Source organism: Rhodofomes roseus, assembly GCF_022264815.1.
Source record: "Rhodofomes roseus strain CIRM-BRFM 1785 chromosome Unknown C8Q71scaffold_33, whole genome shotgun sequence".
NCBI classification, from domain to species: Eukaryota; Fungi; Basidiomycota; class Agaricomycetes; order Polyporales; family Fomitopsidaceae; genus Rhodofomes; species Rhodofomes roseus.
In genome coordinates this window covers 55,059-75,003 of record NW_025952989.1, presented here as the reverse complement: position 1 = coordinate 75,003, position 19,945 = coordinate 55,059, and the positions used below count along the sequence as shown (strand labels likewise).

The window sequence follows — 19,945 nt, the reverse complement described above, 5'->3', positions numbered from 1 at the left end:
AAGGTACAAAGAGACGTCCGAGGGTACCAACCAGAACCCGTACAAATACCCGAAATCACGACATGAGTTCCCGACGTTATGATCATATACGCATGCGCCGCACACTACTACACTATATGTGTCCGTCCACGTAGATGCATGCAAAGGTAGGGAGCGTCGCGTTCTCTATGATGACGCGATGATTCCATTCCGAATGAGAGGTAAGGATGGAAGGAGGTACAACAGCGCACTTATGCCTTGACCTCGGGGGCGATGACCTCCTTCTCGATCGAGCCCGAGTCTGCCTCGGGCGTGCCCTGCTCCACGGAGTCCTTCTGGACGTCGTCGACGTACACGACCTGCTCGTCCTCGTAGTTCGTCTCCTTTATCGTGCGGAGCACGAGGAACGCGAGCGGGAACGAGGCCAGCATCAGGATCCAGCTGGCGAGCTGCAAAGGCAACACAGCGCAGAGTCAGGGCCGACTCCTCGAAACTATTAGACAAGAAAGACGCACGAGTTCGTTCAGCCACGGCGTGCTGACCGCGTCCATGCCGAAGCTGCCCGCGGAACCCGCACTCTGCACGGCCTTGTACATACCCGCGAAACGCGCGAGCGTGAAGGGGTCATTCGTGAGCGCGGACATGATCCAGTACGCGAGTGCCTGGTAGCACGCGTCACCGAAGTAGTCTGCCCATCATGTCAGTACCACCATTCACAGTCATCTGATAAGACACCTACAGAAGAAGAACAGCGGGCCCTTCGTCCTGTACGCGGCGTCCTTGTAGTTGATCTTGTACAGGACGTAGTCGGGGCTGTCACGCGTGTAGGTGACCTGCCATGCGAGGCCACATGCCCACACAGCAATGGTCAACACGACGACGACGGCGAGGCCCATGTACCCGCGCGTACGGCGGCCGAAGCGTTTGCCGTCGAGGACGAAGAAGCCGATCAGGAGCGCGCCGACGATCGCACCCGCGCCCTCAAGGACGGCGTTGAGCGCACGCGTCGGCGCATCGAAGCGTGCGGTGTTGATCGAGCCCTGGTACGCGTAGAAGTAGTTCGACGCGAAGAACATCGGGAGTAGCGCTGCCCAGGGGCGAAATTAACATAAGAAGAGGTATGGCAGATACGGTACACACCGAGGAGTCGCCAGTCCTTGAGGGTGTGAAGCATGCCGATGACCTCTACGTGCGGCTTGGATGCTGCCTGGAGCTTGACGATCGTGCCGTCGCTCCGGATGACCTGGTTCGGCGGGAGGACGAGGAAAGCGCTCGCAACACCGACGAAGATGATGACCAGGAACGCGATGTACGTCGACGTTGACACCGCGCCGAGCGAGCCCGAGCGGATGTTGATCCCCAGTGCGATGAGCGCGCCGATAAGCGAACCGAACTGGAAGATCGCCCAGAAGACACCGAACGCCTTGCCCTTGTCCTTCTCGAGAGGGTACGACATCATGATCGCACCTTGCGCGGACCAGAGCAGCGCGGCGGAGATACCGAGCAGTGCGCCCGCGAAGATGAGGAACCATGACGTGCCTTGCGTCTGGTAACACCAGAGTGCACCGACATAAAGCGCGTATCCTAGAGTACCGATGAAGAGGGTGATCTTGGGACCGAGAACTACAGAAACAGGATCAGCCTGAGTTCGAATGGTGCAACGCTTAGTGGTGTGAATATGTGATTCTAGCCAGCTTCGATGCGAAACCTCTCTTCAGTAGTTCAAAACGTTCTCGTAGCCTATCGTCCGACTATCATTCACTCAGTGGCTTCGCTCAGGACATCTGCATGAAGATGCGGCGAACCCTGATTACGCTCAAGTTTCCCCAGTGCTCCCACCGGCGGGCGCCTGTAAATGCACAGCGACATTGCACGTAAAGATAAGGGGGCTCTGTTGGGGCTCGGATACGCAAATGCAGCCAGCTCCCAAGCAGAGTTCGACAGCTTTGGGAGCTCTCGGTCACATGAAGCTGACGAGCGCCCGAAACTGCCCGGCATGTCGACAAGCAACATACAGTCGCCGCCACGAATGCCTGCATGTCAGAATGCAGGCCAGGCGGGACTTGACCACGCCGCGGTACCCAACAGACCTGGCGGCAGTCTATCGTGCAGGCGATTCATGCCCGACGAAACGCCTGACCGTGTTGCTAGGATCTCTGCCGGGCATGAGGGGCATAATGACAGTTGCGGATCAAGCCACCAGCCCCGATTTCGGAGACCTGTCAGGTTCGTGCTGACCGAGGCCCCCATAGACGTCTATCGCGCTGATAACCCATGAGCACGCCGCACCACTGCAGTCACAAGGATGACCCTAGCTCTGCTTCTCCCGGACCATCAGCTGCAAAAGGGAGGCAGAGCAACGAAGCAGGACGGGGATAACGAGAGGTGGGGAAGGTGGGAAGCGAAGACCGAGACGCACCGTTGGCAATACCGCCGCTAACGAGACCGGTGACGGCGAAGAGTCCGTACAGGACGCCGTTCGCCGTGTCGGAGAGCGTCAGGTTCTGGGTACCTCCCGCACCGAGGTTAGAGACGGCGCTGAACATGCCCACTGTCGCGAAACTGCACACGGGTTAGCGTCGCGCTTCACGCCACAGACGGACCCCGACGGAACACTCACCAGGTGATGCCCACGAGCACAACCTGCACCATGGGCGTGCTGCATGGCAGGACACAAGTCAGTGACAATGCTTTCCGGAAGTGAGTGGTACGGACGTATAGAAGCGAGGCCATTTGATTTCCACCATGTTGACGGCGTTGGCTCAAGGACAGGAGCGCGTCGTGGAGGGAGGGGGCGGGGAGGCAGGAGCGCGGCGGCAGAAGACCGGAGGCAGGTGCAATATATGTAGCGGCATGGATGGAGCGGGGCAGGCTGCAGGGGAAGGAGATAAGCTGAGAGATCGCAAACACCCGATGGCCTACCTCGGCGCGCGCTGATATGTCCCACCGACAGCCTGACCGGCCTGTCAGACGAGCACACTGTGATGTTCCTGGCCGCGATAGCGTGCAACATGCTGTTCCAACCCCGTGGCCGCCCGCGCCGGCGACGCCTTGGCTGCAGTTTCGACCGCCAGACAGAACTCTACCTGCACGCTGCGGCCTTCGACCGCGCACGCGTCGCTGCTCCGCCGGGCTACTCACGCGCGCACCTATTTCCGTCCATGCTGGCAGCGAAGGCGTGGGTGGCAGCGAAGATGCGCGGAACGTATGGCCGTCGTCCACAGGTCGTCCAAGTCGTGTGCTCGCCCGCACAGGCGCTCGCTCATGATCGTGGGACTCATCCTCGCCTGCGGGCACTGCAGCGAGTCGACCCTGGTCGTGCCTGCTCGTCCTCGAGCACTTGACATCACAGCAAACGGTTTAGCATTGCCGTGTTTCCCATATGCACCATGCCCCGCCCACCAATGCGATGCACCCGGCCGAAGTATGGCACCCCAGGGCCCACACGGCGAACTCCTCGGGCGTTCTTCGAAGTTCGAACGCTCGACGATAGGCATCTACATTGCCTCTCCGAGGAATCGAACGTGCGAGCCCTTTGATTCCAGCTCTGAGCTAAATTGCAGGATGATGCGGCAGAGCCTCAACGTACTGCAGAACTGGGATGTTCTACCCTTGAGAGGTTAGTTGACTGCATTTGAACTTACCACATTTTACGCTACTCACAGATGCTCCATACTTTGTGGCTACAGACCAGCACTAGCAAGGCCCGGCCTGGTCTTTGCAGTGACAGGAAGATGTCGTGAAGGCGCAGCTTTGGCGCGACGGCACCACGCGGCAGACTTTCTACCCTACGCTGAGTATTTTGCCTCTTCCAAACATCCCCGACTTCCTTACTCGCTACCGTCACCGCAGTCACGCGTCACCAAACGAACCTTCCCTTTTCTAGACGGCGCACAGTGCAAAAGGCTTAGGTTGCCGCTGCGCCACCCGCATCCGTTCCACATGGAACATCCGGCGCGTTCCTGTACTCAACCGTAAGATCGGGATCTCACACTGATAAGTTGTGTACGTGGACGCGCTGGTGGCGTTCAGGCTTATCGTCCGCAAGTGCTAGCATACGTTGGTGCCTGGTATAATGCAGGGCAGCGACTCGGAGTCGGAAAGGCTAATGCGTAGAACTTGTGCTTTGCACCCCTGGATATCGACTATCGCGGGACGCGTATCCGAGTCTTGGTGTTGGAATCTTGGCGCATGGGAGCATTTGCGACGAGGTACTCCAAGAACGACCATTATCGCGGCTTGGTGGACCTGGGTGTCTAGCGTGTGGTGCGCGACGCACTATGAGAGACCTAGAACATGGAGTGGCAGAGCTGGTGCTGACTGGATGGCACAATCGTCTTCAGGCCTCTGCAGTTCAGATAAGTGCTCGCTCGCTCGGCTGCCACCATGACTTAGTCAAAAGGCAAGCCCCGTTCAACCAGGACTCCCCGCTGTTATCGGGCTGATTATGATCGATAGAGTTCATGCGTATCGCTCAGACAGCCTTCATTATTGCAGGCCTCCGTACGCGATAGTTGGTTCAAGATTCACACAAAGTCATACTTGTCGAGGCGTCATGTGTATGTTTGGGAAGAGCCCAGGCCAAGCGGGCAGGGAGTAGGGTGTCCCTTCAAGGACAACGACTGGGACGCAAGTACTGTCTACGAGGCCAGCATGGTCACGATTGTCACCGGCGTTGGCTTTGATGAGTCGAGGATGTGAACCTTGTCATTAATAGCATATCAGTTGTCTGTTTTGATACGTGAGTGGACTCGTATACATGTCACTTCGTCGCCGCCCGGCCCGGACAAGTCTTACCTCCCGCCAAGTCACGTAGGCTGTACGCTGCAATCCTGGTCAACGGTGATCAGTCTCCGACATCCCAAAGCCTCCTCGAAGCAGGCTCGGTGCACAACTCAGGCCACGCCTCTCCAGTGCCATATATAGGCGCCTACCACCCCTCCCAACCATCCAGGTACGCGCCCCACCGAACTGAACTTGACTTTGATACAATGATAACCTCGAACCAAGACTTCATTGCCACGAAGCCCCATCGATCTCCGCGTCTCCCGCTTCCGGAGGGCGATAGCGTTTTCGTCGCACAGGGTTTGACTCGGGTGTTTTAATCTGCTACTGTCCGCACAGGGTCCGAGGCGTGGTGAGTTCGCCGTTGTTGACAGATGATCCTCGCTCGTCGGTGCCCAGATCTAGAACGGGGTCGATTGGCGAGACGTCGCTCCTGGTATGAGGATACGAGGGTGTACGTGTGCTCGTGGGCGGAAGTGCATGAGCTGCGAAAGAGCTGTAGAGCGTATCCTGCGTGCTCGGGCGTTGCTGGTACGTGTATCGGTTGTTGGTCACTCAAGTCTATCTCATTCAAGGTCACTGGTTAGGTCTATCATGCTATCTGTAACTCATGGCATCCCGAGCTTGCGAATACATTCATTTGGATCTGGTATGACCGATAACGACATAACAACACTACATCACTACATCACAACGCAATCACAACATAACAGGTGCTATGTATGAGCGCAATACAACAGGACAGGTCCAGGGTGCCGTGCATATCACAGCAAGCCGACAACACTACATCGTAACATACATCGCATGATCAAACAACCAACGACAGCGCGGAACCCTGCGGAACCTCATCAAGAAGACTCCTCGCCGCCTCCCACGTCGCTGGGACTCACGAAGCAGGTTGTGATATCCTGCATGGCCGCCCGTTTGGGAGGCCCGTCCGCGCGACGAGTCAGTGGATGACCTTGAGGCACGGGCCCGTGAGTCGCGCACGGTTCGGTCTGCAGAAGCCGTGACATGACGTCGCCAGAAAGGGAGATGTCCCAGCGGTGGCATGCGCCTTTTTTGGGTCCACTGGCCTTGCGGGGATCACAGCCCATCCAATCCAGCACGTTACAGATCTCCTGTCAAGGGTCATGTGTGAGTAGATCGTATAGCAAACGTCCATTCATCGTTGACTTACTATGATCCAGCGGACCATCGTATCCGCAAGGATGAAAATCCCTTGTCCGCGCGCCGTTCGAACCAATGCATCCCTCCACAGATGGAGCATGGGGACGGACAGTGTCTGCCTCGCCGAGACGTATGCTCGAATCAGCAATAGATGCAGGGCGCGACAGTGCGTCAGCGAACGCAAGTCGTACACCAGCGTCGACACCATCTCACACATGATGGTGGCCGGCAAGACGCCGAGCGCGAAGAGGTCTCCGGCGAACGCTGCGATGCTCAACAACTGAGCACGCATTGGCTCGAGGACTGGGCTGATAGGCTCAAGCCCTGTGGACCCGTCCAGATATCCCAGCTCGGTCTGATTGCGCGAATAGGTGGTGAGTCACTTGGACGATGTATGTGGCCGTGGATGTAGCCTACCTGATAAAATCCGAAGAAGAAAGCCGTTATCAGGGCTTTCATCAAGGCAATGTACAGCTCATGGGTGACATCCGCCGACGACCAGGTCAACTCGGTGAGCACCTCGCTCACAACGGCCGCAATGGAGCGAGAGTACTCCTGGCTATAGATCCCAGCGTGGAGCAGTCTCGCCCCCCAAGGGACTGCGTCAAGGTTCTCCTTGTCCTCGTCGGAGAAGACCTCTGTGATGTTCTTCGCCTCCCGACGTATCTGTCGAGGATGACAAGTCCGTCGGCTGTTGGCGTGCGCACGATGAAAGTAGAGCTGCATTCTTCCGTCGAGGGGAATGATTGGGAGTGAAGGGGCAGGGACGACTACCGGGGGGATTGGATCCTTTCTCGAGGCCAGTGCGGAACGCGTGCGACGGTATGGAATTCCTCCTTCCTCTTGTGATTCATTTGAGTTGACTCGAGAGTGAAGAGATGATTTCGCCGCCGCCGACGACGACGACGACGACGAAGTGCTAATGAATAACGTCGTAGAGCTGGCATCAACGACGGGGCACGCGTCTGCGGATTTGACAGGATCGCAGGTGGGGTCGCTCCAGAACCATTGCCGGTTCCTCGCGTTCTGGGCGATAACGTCGGCATCGTCGAGCTCACGCCGAAGCAGAGACATGGAAGAGGAAGGACCGTCAACGGCCTCGGGGGATTCGTCGAAAGCCATGACGAAGTGGCCACAAGATTGCACAAGGATGGAGGATGGATCTATGGCCGTTCTGCACAGCGGGTGATGGTGGTTCGGGTCTATGTGGCTGTGTCACGCGCGAACGGGCTTAAATGCCTCAGGTGGCCTGCGAGCGACACGCGTGACGGCGCTTTGTGTGCGTCGTCGTAACGCGGGATGAAAAGAATGTGGACGCTTTGGCTTTGCTTTGTGTGGCTCGCTGACTATCCCGGGAATTCGGCACTTATCTGATCTCGCGCTGATGGTTGCGATGCTGCTGATGCGACCTCTTAGATGCTGCAGACTTTCACGAGCTCTCTACGTCTGGGCTATTTCCCTCTGGTATTCAAGCTCGACATCATGCGCCTACACAAACAGAGTTTACGGTGCAATCTCCCCAATCTGTGTTTCAGAGAGATGGTTCAAACAATATTGCCTTAGGATACAATACAATGACTACCATGAATCATTGCATACCTCTGGAGGTGAAGGGGCAGCGACCTGAATGCGAGACGACCGCCTCAGCCACAGACGCGTACCGGGGAGATCACCTTTGTCACGTGCCTGTGCTACTTTCAAGGCCGCGGCATGGCCGACGCCGGGCCGCTGCGAGTCGCGACGACCTCGAGCTCAGACCAAGTTCTTACTCTGCTGCAGGCGGCAACTCAAGTACTCATGGCCGGCAGCCCCTCGTCCAGGGCGGACGCATCCTCCACACCACCTGCAAAGGATGGGGCGGACAAACAATCCGGGTACAGCCCCATTTTCGGGCTGAGCGATGGGAAGAAGGACCCGATGCCGCGGTGGCTGCCCATCTCGCTGGTGCGTTTCGATTGTCTTTGTTTTGTCGTTCTCAGATAACACTGTTCGTGAAGCTGGCATTGACGACGACGGCGCTTGTTGTTCCGATTGTGCTCTTGAGGCGGCAGCGGGCTGCGAATGCGCTCCAGAAGTCAGTGGGAGGTGCGCCGCCCCCGCCGCGGAAGAATGGTGCCGGTGGGCCACCGCCAACTCCACGGAGGTCTGTATCAACTTCGAGTGCCGCACCGCCGCCTAGAGTGCCCTCGAGTAGGCAGACACCGCCTCCGAGGGTGCCTCCGAAGACGAGCACTAGACCCATAGACCGCTCTGTTGCACCCCCCATCGGTCCCTCACCGTCATCTGTACCAACGGCCGCCGACGATGACTTCAATGGTGCGCTGTACTCTGCAAAAGCTTTCGGTATAGCTACGCTTTTCGTGGGTGCAGGAGCTGTCATCACTGTTTGGGGCGTGCAGCAACTTTTGGGCTTCCAGAATGTAAGTCCCATCCGATGACCTAAACTTCGCCTGAAGCTGAATATGTGTTGGCAGACGCAAGAGTTCGCACATCGCATGCGGTTTTTCATTATGCATCGCATGCCGTTTCTGTCGTCCAGAATTCACCGTCCTCCAAATCCTGAGAATAGTGGGGACGGCTCTGAGGTGCCTCGGTTGCGCGTTGACCAGGGGTCGGGCACTATCGAATGGACATGGCCAGACGCCGAACGACGATTGAAAACGGCATACGAAGAAGGCGGCTTCATGGGCTGGGCAGAAGCTGCACTCCAAGAGATAGAGGCAGAAGGCGAGTTGGAACGGAGTAAAAGGGGACAAACGTGAGCTACATCTAGAATACAGTCGTCATACATCACTGGGTATCCATCTGCTCTTCCTGACTCTGCCGTCCTTCGAGACCTGCCAAGGCTTCGCTTCCACCTGTCAACTCCAGCACGGCTTTCACGTCGTCCGCACTCCCGACACCGTATGCAGAGGCAGCGACAGCGCCGACCGCAGAGCTTCCCTCGCCGAAACCACCTTCGCCCTTCGCCTTCTCCTTGGCGCGAAGCATGAGTTGCTCCACCGCCCAGTTGATATATCCTGTCTTGTTGGTCTCCCAGGGCCGCTTGCCTGGTTCGGACGGGCCGGCTTGTTCGGGCGCGGTAAACGACGGGTCGAGTAGAGGGAGAGAAGATACGGAGTTGTACATGGATTGAAATTCGCCGGAGAGTGCGAGGAGTGCTTGCAGTTGAGGCGCGCGCAAGAACGAAAGGCGCTCTAGGCGAGACTTCGAATGGGCGAGTTGTGCAGCGGAGGCTCGGACAGCGTGGCTGTACAAGCGGCGGAGCTTTCGTTGCTACAACTAGAGTAAATACAGGAGGCTGGGAATAACGATGCGCCACGCACGACCTGGATCTGCCTGCGCAGATCCTTGATCTCTTGCAATAGCTCTGTCTCCTTCTCCTCCGGCTCCTCAAGATTGAGCCCCTTCTGGTGCGGCGCGACGATGGGCAGGTCGGCGGGGATGGCGAAGATGTTGCGCAGAGACCATGCTTCGAAGAAGTCGAACGCGATGTCTACGTGAGACTCCAGTAGCGTCTGGAAGGCATTAAGTCCCTTTTCAAGCTCCTCTGCGCTCTTCCAGGCGTCGGCGTCGTCACGGGCAGCGTCTCTCCTCTCGAGGAATGCCTCCATGGCATCCACCGCTTGCTGTGTCGCCTCGTTGGCGGAGTTGATGACATCATCGAGTAAGAATTGCGGAACAAAGCCAATGAGTTCAGGAAGGAGGACAGAGGGCACCGTGGGCGGCGGTGCACTCATCGCGGCGGCATGCAGGGTTCGTGCGCGCGTCGCGTCCAAACGCGATGCGTCACACAGTGTCACGTTGCTGTCACGCGACCTCATCACGTGGTCGGGGGCGCAAATTCCCGGAAAGGCGAAGAGACTGTATCAACGCCGACAGAGCACGACGACAAACGACATCCTCAAGAATCCACCATGACGGTGAGTCTATCTCGCTGCAGGACTGCTGTACGACCCTCGCATTCCGAATGGCATGAAGGAAATGGGAGAAAAAGACGAGCAATCGGGTGGATGGAGGTCGGCTGGGTTGGATGGCGTCCGAGGCGTCAGATGTAGGGTGGGTGCAGCGGGGTGAAGGACGACGACAACTACGCTTGCACTGCTAAGGGTGGAAGAGGTCCTATGCGAGGGTTGGACGCAGGCATCGTGTGCCACAGCCAATAATGAACTCCGTCTGTTTCTAGGACCAGCCATCCAACTTCAAGCGCTTTGTCGAGGTCGGCCGCGGTATGTTTGTGAATCCCCGTTACCTGAGAGCTTCAGACTAATGGTGATGCAGTCGTGCTCCTCACGTCTGGTCCTCAGGCAGGCCACATCGCGGTGATTGCTGAGATCATCGACCACAACCGGGTACGTATGCCTACCCCGCTCCAGGGCATTCAATGCTGAGTGTCCTATCCGGTCTCACAGGCCATCGTCGACGGCCCCACAACCGGCGTGCCCCGCCAATCCTTCCCTTACCGCCACCTCACCCTCACGCCCTTCGTCCTCACCAAGCTTCCCCGCGCGGCCGGCTCAGGAATCATCCGCAAGCACCTCGAGAAGGAGGGCACCATCGAGAAGTGGAACAAGTCCGCATGGGCGCAGAAGCGGGAGGCGGTGGAGAAGCGCCGGAAGCTCAACGACTTCGAGCGGTTCTGCGTCGTTCTCGCGAAGAAGCAGCGGAGAGACACTGTCCGCAAGGCGGTCAAGAAGGCGTCTGCATGAGCCTTGGAGTGACTGGCTAGGGGAGGGATGCGGGTGTGTATGTATGACGCGTTGGCTCGCCTTCACGAGCGGCATGGGATCAAAACGGGCTGGGACGTGCGTCCTTTGCGGCTGCACCCTCAGCATCTATATTGCACTGTCTATGCTTTCTACCATTATGACATCAGCATGCAAAATCATACGCTTGGCACACGGCTACAGGCAAATGTCTGGCGAATGAGGTTACGAGCATGCGTAGAACCAACGCAAGACTGCCATCTGTTACAGTGACCGTACTCGCGGAAAAAGGGTAGCAGCGTGACCATCTCATGCACGAGCAAAACACGATTGGGGTTCAAACGTTCAAGTTCTTCCAACGTTCAACGTTCAACACGGGAATACGAAGTTGAACGTTCCATAACAGTGCGTCGTCAGTTTTTGTCAACTTGAAGTGAATACATTGTCGGTGACGTTTTCGAAAGCATCATCTTTACACCGCAAACAAGGGAGGGACCTGAGTGAAGCACTGCGTTGCTGAGCAGGTGGTCGGATGGTCCTCAGCCTAGCACTTGTGCGGCGCTTGCCATTGAACGTTCGTCAGTCTGAGTCGGCATTCCGGAGATGCTCTCCACTCACATACTGAGTTCACGGAGCCCAGAAGTAGTGCCAGATCAGCACATGGATGCTCTGCGAGAGATTGATTCGTCCCGTCAAGTCGTCACAGTCGACATCAAGTTGAGTCGCGGCCCTTCGGCGCTCTGCAAGTTTTGGACGCGGCCACAGTGACACTGCCGCCACAGACGGACGCGTAGATACGGTCACGTGGGAGGCACGCGCCACTAAACAAGGTTGGTTTCAACTTGAAGCATGCTCTGAACGCGTACGTACGTTGGCATAACGTCCTTGTTCGTCTTTGCTCTTGTCTCCCGCCACTCGTAAAGTTCTCATCTGACATACAGCTGCAAATAATCTCACATCCGTATCAAAGCGTCCTCTTGGCCGGTCCTTTGTGTACATCTTCTATTTCCACTGGCACCGGCACTTGACAGTACTGGTGGACACTCGCAGCACTAGCCAACACGTCTGCTACATCACGATGCCACACTCAGCACCCGAAGTCGTTCTCTCTGCGGAGAGTGGGTATGCTTTGCGCAGGAAAGAGCTTCTAGCACTGGTGAAGAAACTGCGCGCAACGGGGTGAGTGGCCACAATGCATCCATGCGTGTTACAAGTATCATCATCATTGATGGGTGCATAACTGTTGATAGTGCGCAGGCTGATCTGGATCTTCCGCGAGTAGCCGTCATTGGGAACCAGAGTGCAGGAAAGTCAAGTCTCGTGGAGGCCATCTCTGGAGTGAGTTGTCATATTTGTTTCTGATTTCCCTTCGCCAACTCCTCCAGATTACTGTGCCCCGTGATGCAGGAACATGTACTCGCTGTCCCATGGAATGTCGTCTGTCCTCCTCGTCCGATCCATGGCGCTGCCAAGTGTCCATCCGATGGGAATTCGACTCGAATGGCAAACGGCGCCACGAGGTCCAGGAAGTCACGTTCGGCGGGGTTATCACGAACAAGGCTGAGGTTGAGCTCATGCTGCGCCGTGCTCAAGCGGCTGTATTGAGCCCAGATATCTCGGCTGCGAAATTCGTGACCATGAGTGCCGATAGTTTGAGTGAAACTGGTGCACTCGAGAAGAAACGCCTGCCGTTCTCGAGGAACGTCGTTTGTATCGACCTAGCAGGACCTGATCTTACTGATCTTTCTTTTGTGGATCTTCCTGGTACGTTCACCTAATACCATGAGCATGATCGTCTCTAACAATCGCACTAGGTATCATCCAAAATGCCGACCCTGAGATCGTGCAACTTGTGGAGAATCTGGTCATGTCGCACATCAAAGGCAACTGTCTCATTCTCGTAACATGCCCTATGAGCGGTAACCACTTTCGGTCCCTGGCGTTGTTATTCTCTCACTGAGCTCATCCGTCCAGACGACATTGACAACCAGAAAGCACTGCGTCTGGCGAGAGATGTAGACCCGTCCGGCCTGCGAACAATAGGTGCGTTTTCATCTGACTGGTCTTATCCATGCGCTGAACTTCAATCGAAAGGTGTCCTCACGAAGCCCGACACCCTCACCGCAGGTGCCATCAAGCAACAAGAACACTGGCTCGACGTACTCGAAGGTCGCAACGCACAGCATCGGCTCACCCACGGCTATTTCTGCACACGTCAACCCGACGACGCTGAACGTCGCGAGGGCATCACCACTGCGAAGGCACGCACTGCTGAAGCCACATTCTTTACGAAGACCTCGCCATGGTCGAGATCTAGCCATCAACACCGATTCGGCACGGCTAATCTAGTCAAGACGCTGAGCGCACTGCTCACGCACATCATCGACGACTCGTACGTCCTGATATCCTGACGCATTAAGGTTCTATATGGTGGCTTATCCACGACGACCTCCTGCATAGCATCCCGAAACTCCAGAAAGAGGTCGTCCACCAACTGACGACATGTCACTCCGAGCTCGACGCGCTCCCGCCCGCAATCACGTCCGACCCCGCCTCGTTCGTCCTCAGCCTCATCACGGGTTTCTGCGGCACCGTGCACGCGCACGTCCAGGGCGGCCCGGGAACGGAGCAGTTCGTGCAGAAGAACCGCCTCTCGTACGCTGCATTCAAGCGTGACATCCGCGGGACCGCCCCCGCGTTCCTCCCCTTCCCCTCCGCCTCGGAGGCCCCCTTGCATGCTCAAGCGTACCTAGGGATTGACCTCGACGACGATGATGAGTTCCAGCCGCTTGAAGAGCCCTCCGCTGCCCACGCGCCCCCGAAGGCGATGTACCTGCGGGACGTCAAGCGATACATCGCCAGGTAGGTTGCTACAGTTGTGCTAGGCTAAATGCAGTGATAATGTCAGTCGTACAGTGCTGTGACGCGCGAGTTGCCGAACAACGTCCCGTATCCGGCGAAGGTTGCTCTGATCAAGGACTTCCAGAGCGGGTGGGGGCAACTCTGCCAGCATGTCTTCAATCAAGTCGGAAGGGACTTCCACGACGTCTTGGCCGAGCTCATGCGGCATAAGTTCCAACGATACAATCTCTTACACTCGCGAGTCAAGTAAGCCTCTCATACTGGTCGATATGATCAATTTCACTGACTCGTCTGCAGTGCCGCATTGCAGGAGCTACTGAAGATCTGTAGGGACGCCACAGTCATCCACCTTCAAAATCTCCTGAAGCTCGAGTCGACGCCATTCACGCAGAACGGCCACTACCTCTCCGAGAAGACCTCCAAGACCCTCGCACGGTTCAAGGACGCGCGGTCGGGGAAGGACACGATGATCGACGAGATCCGACACTTCCAGGCTCGCAAGCAGACGGGCGCCCCAAGCAAACGGCCACAGGCGAATCAAAGCCAGGGTGATCGCCCCGCTGCTGCACACGCGTTTGATTTCAGCGCGCTATCGTCAACGAAGTCGACATTCGCGTTTGGAAAGTCGGCATTCTCCGCGCCCAGTTATACCCCGGGGCTCCCGACCACTACGGCCCCTGCATCATCTCCTCCGAAGCCGAAGGCGTCACCCACAACACCAGCGCCCGCCTCCAGCTCGTCAGTATCACCAGCGATCCCTAAAGCTCCGGCACCGCAAGCACAGGCAGAACAAAGTTCCTCGTGGGTCGCTGGCCTAGAGGAGCGCGAGCAGCTTGAAACAGACGCACTGGCGCTCTTAACGAAGCTGGGCTACAAAAGCCTGAAGGTTGAGGATCTGGGGAAGCTAAACCCACCAGATGAGTTTGAAGAGGAGATGCAGGTTATGGCCGAAGTACGGGCGTACTTCCATGTCGCGTACAAGGTGGGTTGAACACGCCCGGTGTTGATTCTGGGATGTTGCTGATAGCTCTCGGTTCATCAGCGCATCATCGACTACGTTCCGCTCTCCGTCGACCACTTGTTTCTCTTTGGCTTGAGCGAACGGCTTCAAGACACCTTGATCGAGAAGCTCGGGCTTGGATCGGCCAAGTCGACGGAACGCTGCGCGGCATATCTGTCTGAGGACGCGAGTGTGGTCGCCGCTCGCACCGAGCTGTTGGGTAAGAGGGAAAGGTTGGAGAGCGTCCAGAAGGAGCTCGACAATTTCATGTATGCCTGATTTTTACATGTGTGCTTGGATCGATCTGTAGTCTCGTTTTGTATGCACGTTAAAATTATGTTGGCTGTTGGAACCTGGAGATACATACTACTTGTATATCGCAGTGACGGTCTGTAGAACTCGGTAACTGCAAGTGCATGGAAGATATACGGTGCCAATCTCAGGCCCCCGCCTCCGAGTCGATCTGGTGGCATCTGCCCCGATTGGATCTGAACGTTGCAACGAAGTTAATCGCTCAGCGCGGCTTGGTAATCGTCTTGACCGTTGACCAGAAGATTGGATGGTGTAGTAGCTTCGAGAATCGAGGCCGACTCGGACGTACATACGGCGCGCATGCTACCAACAGCCGTACATTTGGTAAGCAAGACAAAAATCAAGTACTCTCGACGTCCTGCGAAATATGACAGAACACTGGCAGGTCGGTAGCGCGCGCGCACTGGCAGGCTGGTGACCGGTTGACCGCTGGTCCCAGGCTCCCAGCCGTGTAGGTTGTCAATACACACGACTAGCGAACTGGCAGAAACGGAGACCGAAGTGGGTCGTACGCTACAGGGTTTCTATCTTTGTCATTTCTCTATGCCCTGTCAGTGCGTCGTAACCTACCCACACGGACTGAGTACCGTGAATGCCTCCGAGTCCACGTTCGATCCGATTCAATTGCGAGTGTTTTGCAAACTGCCTTTCATTCGAATCAGAACTCACATTGCCTGTGTTGAGACAGGGCCGGGACAGGCTACTCCTGTGTTGAAACAGGACTCGTCGGATGTCTCCGGACTTCCACCATCCCTTGACCTAGACTGCACTCAAGAAGGCGGCGGCAACATATCAAACACGGCCTCCGGCGCGACGATCGAATTCTGCCACTCTGGATAATAACCCAACGTAGTCAGTCTTTGGCCTTGTGTATCTAGAGCTTAGTACTCACCGTAGGCGTTCTTCCAGAAAAGCTCAGCACCTGGGGGAAGCTTGTTGCCGAACGGCGCAAGCTTGACGAAGCATCCCCCGGGGGCAGCCTCAGACTCGGCCCAAAGTGGTGTACTACGGTCACCGCAGAAGTAGCGGGTGACCTGCTTCCCGGAAACGTTGTCTGACGTTGGCTGCTTGTAGCCCTTCGCCGTACCCTCCAAAACCTGGAGGTTGCTGCGTGGGACGGGGGCGAGGTAGGAGAACACTCAAAGTGTGCGGTCAGGTTCTCTGTCGTCCACAACCTACACGAGGATACTTACGACTCCCAGCCAGCGTAGTGCAAACGTTGCAGTGGCATGCGACTGCCTTAGCATTATCGCCAAACCCACCGACGATACGCAGCTTAATAGCGCCGCAGTGGCAACTTCCTGTTGTCGTGCGGTCAGCAAGTCGTCGAGCAACTGATGTGCGACGATGACCCACCTTCGACGTCGGACATTGCTGATCTGCTGAGGAGTGGAAGGAAAGTTGTTGTTGAACGCTCCTTCTCTCGAGCTGGTTTATATACATCTCCAAGCAGCACCTCTGATCTCCAATCTCGTGAGTTCCTCCCAATATTACCGAGCAAGAGCTCTTTCATGGCTCCTACATTAGCTAAATGCATGCGCGCACATGTAGGACCCGACGCAAATTCAATGGGATACTTCTGACCGCGCGGAATATCTTCCGAGTCTCCATACATCGAATTAACATAGTCTGGGTGGATACTGTCCACGCTCTGATATCGCCGATTGCATCAATCAGCCGTTGCTTATTCTCTTCCACGGATTTGCAGAGGGCGCGCAGGTCGAGTCATTTGCTTTGTCAGAGCGTCGGGCGGCGGGCGGCGGCAGCGCCCATCAAGGCGGCAGCAACCGGCTTCCAAAGAGCTGAACAAGACGTATGGGTAGAGACTACGTGGAAGGAGATAATTCCGCGGAGCGCACAAGGCGCTCGATGGTCCAGTCACAGCCAGCTGGAGATCTCGCTGGAAGTAATTTGGGACGGTAGTTAAATTAGGGCGACATCTGCTGTGATACTACACTGTGTTGATTGCATGATACGAGGAGCTGTGGGAGTTTGTACAGACATAATGATTATTGAGTGGTGTTTGCGATGCGTTCTAGATGCTAGCAAGCGAAATCCAGGACTCCCCAAATATGAATTCGGCGTACACGGGGGTTTAATTGACCAGACCCTTTACCCTTCCCTTCACCCATGCGTCCTTGAGCACAACAGAGCCCACGCCCGGAACCGCCGCACTACCCTTCTGCCTCCACTCCCAGATGAGGTCTCTCGCCTCCACAGGAGCTACAGCTTTGTCCCGGGTCCCCACCGTGATATGCAGCCTGTCCCTCAATTCCGCAGGCAGCTTCAGCACAAAGTCGAGACCCTTCTTCTGCGCCTCCCCGTCGACATCGTCGAGAGACACTGCAAAGTCGACAACTGTCGCCGCCATGATCCGGTCGTTCCACACGACGTGGCCCAGCCGGAAGCTGAACAGCGGCGGGTGCGACGCAGGCCCTTGCAAGCCCCTACACAGCTCCCATAGTGCGGTCTGCTCCGGCAGCGACTTCGAGTGCACGATCGTGACATGCGGGCGGGGTGTCACCCGCTTGTCCTTCACCAGCCTCTCCCAGAACGCCTTGCCGGACTGCGAGACGTCCTCTGCGCTGAACCGCTTCTTCAGCACGCTCTCCAGGTCTACCTCGGCGAGGACGCCGTAGTACCTTGGCGGCGGTTCCTTCTTCTCTTTTTTCTTCCCCTGTTCGCTCGCCGCAGGCTTCTTGGCCGTCGCCTTCGGCCTGTAGCCCCTTGCGACCGCGAGTGCCTCGCCGAACTTCTCCTGGTCCGGCTTCTGCACGCCCAAGATGCGCACGCACGCGTCGACCGCGCGGGCGAGCCCATCCTCAAGGCTCTCCTCCCACCCCATTTCGACGGACACGTCGACCTCGTCGTCGGACAACTCCTCCGCGTTCTTCAGGAATTGCCAGACGACGTCCTCGTGGGCGCCCGCGACAAGGCTCTGGTGGTTCTCGCCCCGCTCTGCGATCCGGTCCGCGCACACGCGGTGGATCGTGCTCAGCGGGACGTCAAACGACCAGTTGAGCGCCATCAGCCTGACGGGCGGCTTCATGTTCGCCGTCGCATTGCGCAGCTGTTGGCGATGCTGGGCTAGGTGGTTGTTTCTGTGGGGCAAACGTTAGGTCGCATCAGAAGCCCTTTATCAAGACGAGTACTCACTTGTCCGCGATTACGACGTCGTGTGTCTTCAGTAGGTCCACGACATTTCTGATGAAGACAGGCGCGGCCTTCTTCGCCTTGATGTCGTCACTCTGGATATGGCCGAAGCCAAATAGGTGGCTGAGTGCGACTGCAACGCTCGTCTTGCCCACGCCCGGGACAGCCACAGGGACGATGATCGTCTTCCCGAATTGCTTGCCACTTTCGCCGCTCGTACCAGCGACGTCCTGCTTCTCCTCCACCTTCTTCTCCGCCGACCGGCCCTCGTTGCTCTCCAGCCACTTCAAGAACCGTTCCCGGGTGGCGATGATGCCCTTCCCCTGCGTGTACGTATTGAACTGGCTCTTATCGCGCTTGATCTCATTGATGACCCAGTCGACATACACCTTCGTCTCCGGCCGCCGGAGCTTGCCCTTCGGCACGTTCGTGAGCACCGGGCCCTTCGACAGAAGGCTCTTCGTGACCTCGCGCCAGTCGCGGTACATCATGTACGGCTCGTCAAACTTGACCTTGAAGAAGAAGGACGAGCCGGGCTCATATGGTGACATGCTCGCGGGCTTGCCGCCCTTCGTCGGTGGGTTCACGACGCGCGTGCGCACGACGAAGCCCTCGAGTGGCTCACCGTTCCACTTGCCGCTGCGCCCGATCTCCTCAGTGAAGGATTTTACTTCCGGGATGGAGTGAAGCACAGTGGACTTGGTCACGATGAACCCCCATTCGCGCGCGAAGGCGTCGACGACGGTCTGGTCCGTCGTCTGGAAGTGTTTCCGGCATTCGTTGAGGCCGTGTAGATGCAGGCCACTCTGATCAGGGCCGTACGGAAGGACGTGCTCTTCGAAAGAGTCGTCACAGAGCTGGGAGACACGCGTCAGAAAATGATGCAATACACAATGAGTGAAGGCCGTGTACCTCAGCGATGGCTGTCCAGTTCTTGTCCCAAAGTTTCTTCGCGAGCTGCTCTTCTGTTTTGCCTGAGTCGGCGAGGTGCTGCCGCAACCAACGTTCGCCGACCTGGGCATGACTCTCTCCGGAGGCATTGGAGGGTCCGAGAGCATGCTTAGACGTGACTACGAGTTTCGTGGGCGTCAGAGCCGCTATGAAGATGATGCAACCGTTCGACTTGAGAGTAAGTGTATACGGAGGCCCGGTATGACTCTCAAGGGATGCCCACTGGCTCGTAGTTTGCTGAATGAGAACGCTGAGACCGTCGTGAAGATGTAAGCTTACATGCGTCCATGGCACTTCGCCGATATTGAAGAATTTGTCATAACCACGGGCCACAATTCGGTGCTTCATTTGATCGCCTTTCTTGATTTCTTGGGTGAATAGACCTCTTGCAAGCGTCGGGAACGGAGAAGGCACGTCGTAGTACTTGAACTCGTTCATCTTCCAACTCCGAAGCACGATGCTTGAGTCTGCGGGTGCGGTGTACGCCGTTGACCGCACAAGCTTCGGGCTCTTCTTCGAGATGCGAAAGAGATCCTCGATGAGCTGCGAGTCCTCTGGATCAATGTGAATGGTATCGAAGATGGCATCCTTCACGGCCGCGTCGAGAGTAGGGACCGGGCCCTTCTGCGTTGCGACCGACTCTGCCTCCTCTTTTGTCGAAGTGATGTTGGCAGAGTCAGTTTCCGTGCGTTGTGGCGTCACAGTGGCGGGCTGAGAACGAGTCTCCATACTCCGAGTCGTGATCTGCTTTGCGACACGCAGAGACTGTCTTTGTAGAGGGATGAGGCACCTGCTATACCTGGTTAGATGAGTGAAGGGACGTGTCCCGGTCAGAGCGTAGTGGAGCTGAAGTTGAGACAGAATGTTTGCGGCTGCGACTCGGAAAGCAGACGAATTCCAGATCTAAGTAGGAGGTGGTGCAAGCGCTCGTTGTGCGGTGACGTCTGACGTCCATCACCGGAGACATCGGGTAGTTTAAGGACGTCCCAAATCGGGCACAACCGCGGTCGCAAATTGTGACCAAGTC

At 56.9% G+C, this 19,945-nt stretch overlaps 10 protein-coding genes across 10 annotated transcripts; 5 read left to right on the top strand and 5 right to left on the bottom strand.

Annotated features, from left to right (window-relative positions):
- Positions 1-230: 230 nt before the first annotated feature.
- Positions 231-2,525, bottom strand: C8Q71DRAFT_717226 (MFS general substrate transporter; the record flags this gene model as incomplete). The annotated part of the gene is made up of 5 exons (XM_047921147.1): positions 231-428; positions 495-667; positions 719-1,066; positions 1,120-1,602; positions 2,399-2,525. The coding sequence occupies 5 exons, from the start codon at positions 2,523-2,525 to the stop codon at positions 231-233; spliced, it is 1,329 nt and encodes a 442-aa protein (XP_047773454.1).
- A 564-nt stretch (positions 2,526-3,089) lies between these two features.
- C8Q71DRAFT_378035 (uncharacterized protein) lies at positions 3,090-3,897 on the top strand. The gene is made up of 3 exons (XM_047918165.1): positions 3,090-3,598; positions 3,645-3,771; positions 3,832-3,897. The coding sequence occupies exons 1-2, from the start codon at positions 3,187-3,189 to the stop codon at positions 3,677-3,679; spliced, it is 447 nt and encodes a 148-aa protein (XP_047773453.1). The 5' UTR covers positions 3,090-3,186; the 3' UTR covers positions 3,680-3,771; positions 3,832-3,897.
- A 2,380-nt stretch (positions 3,898-6,277) lies between these two features.
- Positions 6,278-6,699, bottom strand: C8Q71DRAFT_817816 (uncharacterized protein; the record flags this gene model as incomplete). The annotated part of the gene is made up of 2 exons (XM_047926137.1): positions 6,352-6,699; positions 6,278-6,289 (listed from the first exon to the last, which is right to left on the bottom strand). Coding segments are annotated over exons 1-2 (321 nt in total), but the record flags the coding sequence as incomplete, so codon positions are not given.
- A 415-nt stretch (positions 6,700-7,114) lies between these two features.
- On the top strand, positions 7,115-7,562 carry C8Q71DRAFT_787257 (uncharacterized protein; the record flags this gene model as incomplete). Its single annotated transcript, XM_047925170.1, has 1 exon — positions 7,115-7,562. Exon 1 carries the CDS (start codon positions 7,319-7,321, stop codon positions 7,559-7,561), a length of 243 nt encoding a protein of 80 aa, XP_047773451.1. The 5' UTR covers positions 7,115-7,318.
- Positions 7,563-7,731: 169 nt separating this feature from the next.
- On the top strand, positions 7,732-8,696 carry C8Q71DRAFT_799483 (uncharacterized protein; the record flags this gene model as incomplete). The annotated part of the gene is made up of 3 exons (XM_047925889.1): positions 7,732-7,878; positions 7,932-8,354; positions 8,409-8,696. The coding sequence occupies 3 exons, from the start codon at positions 7,732-7,734 to the stop codon at positions 8,694-8,696; spliced, it is 858 nt and encodes a 285-aa protein (XP_047773450.1).
- A 28-nt stretch (positions 8,697-8,724) lies between these two features.
- C8Q71DRAFT_717281 (Mis12 protein-domain-containing protein) lies at positions 8,725-9,674 on the bottom strand (the record flags this gene model as incomplete). Its single annotated transcript, XM_047921153.1, has 2 exons — positions 8,725-9,210; positions 9,261-9,674. The coding sequence occupies 2 exons, from the start codon at positions 9,672-9,674 to the stop codon at positions 8,725-8,727; spliced, it is 900 nt and encodes a 299-aa protein (XP_047773449.1).
- Positions 9,675-9,851: 177 nt separating this feature from the next.
- On the top strand, positions 9,852-10,643 carry C8Q71DRAFT_862690 (60S ribosomal protein L14; the record flags this gene model as incomplete). The annotated part of the gene is made up of 4 exons (XM_047928059.1): positions 9,852-9,857; positions 10,121-10,163; positions 10,216-10,286; positions 10,347-10,643. The coding sequence occupies 4 exons, from the start codon at positions 9,852-9,854 to the stop codon at positions 10,641-10,643; spliced, it is 417 nt and encodes a 138-aa protein (XP_047773448.1).
- An 866-nt stretch (positions 10,644-11,509) lies between these two features.
- C8Q71DRAFT_787250 (P-loop containing nucleoside triphosphate hydrolase protein) lies at positions 11,510-15,051 on the top strand. Its single transcript, XM_047925169.1, has 11 exons — positions 11,510-11,527; positions 11,582-11,819; positions 11,891-11,978; positions 12,026-12,404; positions 12,455-12,559; positions 12,615-12,683; positions 12,735-13,032; positions 13,101-13,502; positions 13,557-13,748; positions 13,800-14,484; positions 14,545-15,051. The coding sequence occupies exons 2-11, from the start codon at positions 11,719-11,721 to the stop codon at positions 14,779-14,781; spliced, it is 2,556 nt and encodes an 851-aa protein (XP_047773447.1). The 5' UTR covers positions 11,510-11,527; positions 11,582-11,718; the 3' UTR covers positions 14,782-15,051.
- Positions 15,052-15,485: 434 nt separating this feature from the next.
- Positions 15,486-16,583, bottom strand: C8Q71DRAFT_377690 (Mss4-like protein). Its single transcript, XM_047918163.1, has 3 exons — positions 16,008-16,583; positions 15,707-15,952; positions 15,486-15,646 (listed from the first exon to the last, which is right to left on the bottom strand). The coding sequence occupies exons 1-3, from the start codon at positions 16,255-16,257 to the stop codon at positions 15,585-15,587; spliced, it is 558 nt and encodes a 185-aa protein (XP_047773446.1). The 5' UTR covers positions 16,258-16,583; the 3' UTR covers positions 15,486-15,584.
- Positions 16,584-19,856, bottom strand: C8Q71DRAFT_377693 (RNA ligase-domain-containing protein). Its single transcript, XM_047918164.1, has 4 exons — positions 19,198-19,856; positions 18,880-19,140; positions 17,971-18,824; positions 16,584-17,915 (listed from the first exon to the last, which is right to left on the bottom strand). The coding sequence occupies exons 1-4, from the start codon at positions 19,645-19,647 to the stop codon at positions 16,910-16,912; spliced, it is 2,571 nt and encodes an 856-aa protein (XP_047773445.1). The 5' UTR covers positions 19,648-19,856; the 3' UTR covers positions 16,584-16,909.
- Positions 19,857-19,945: the final 89 nt, after the last annotated feature.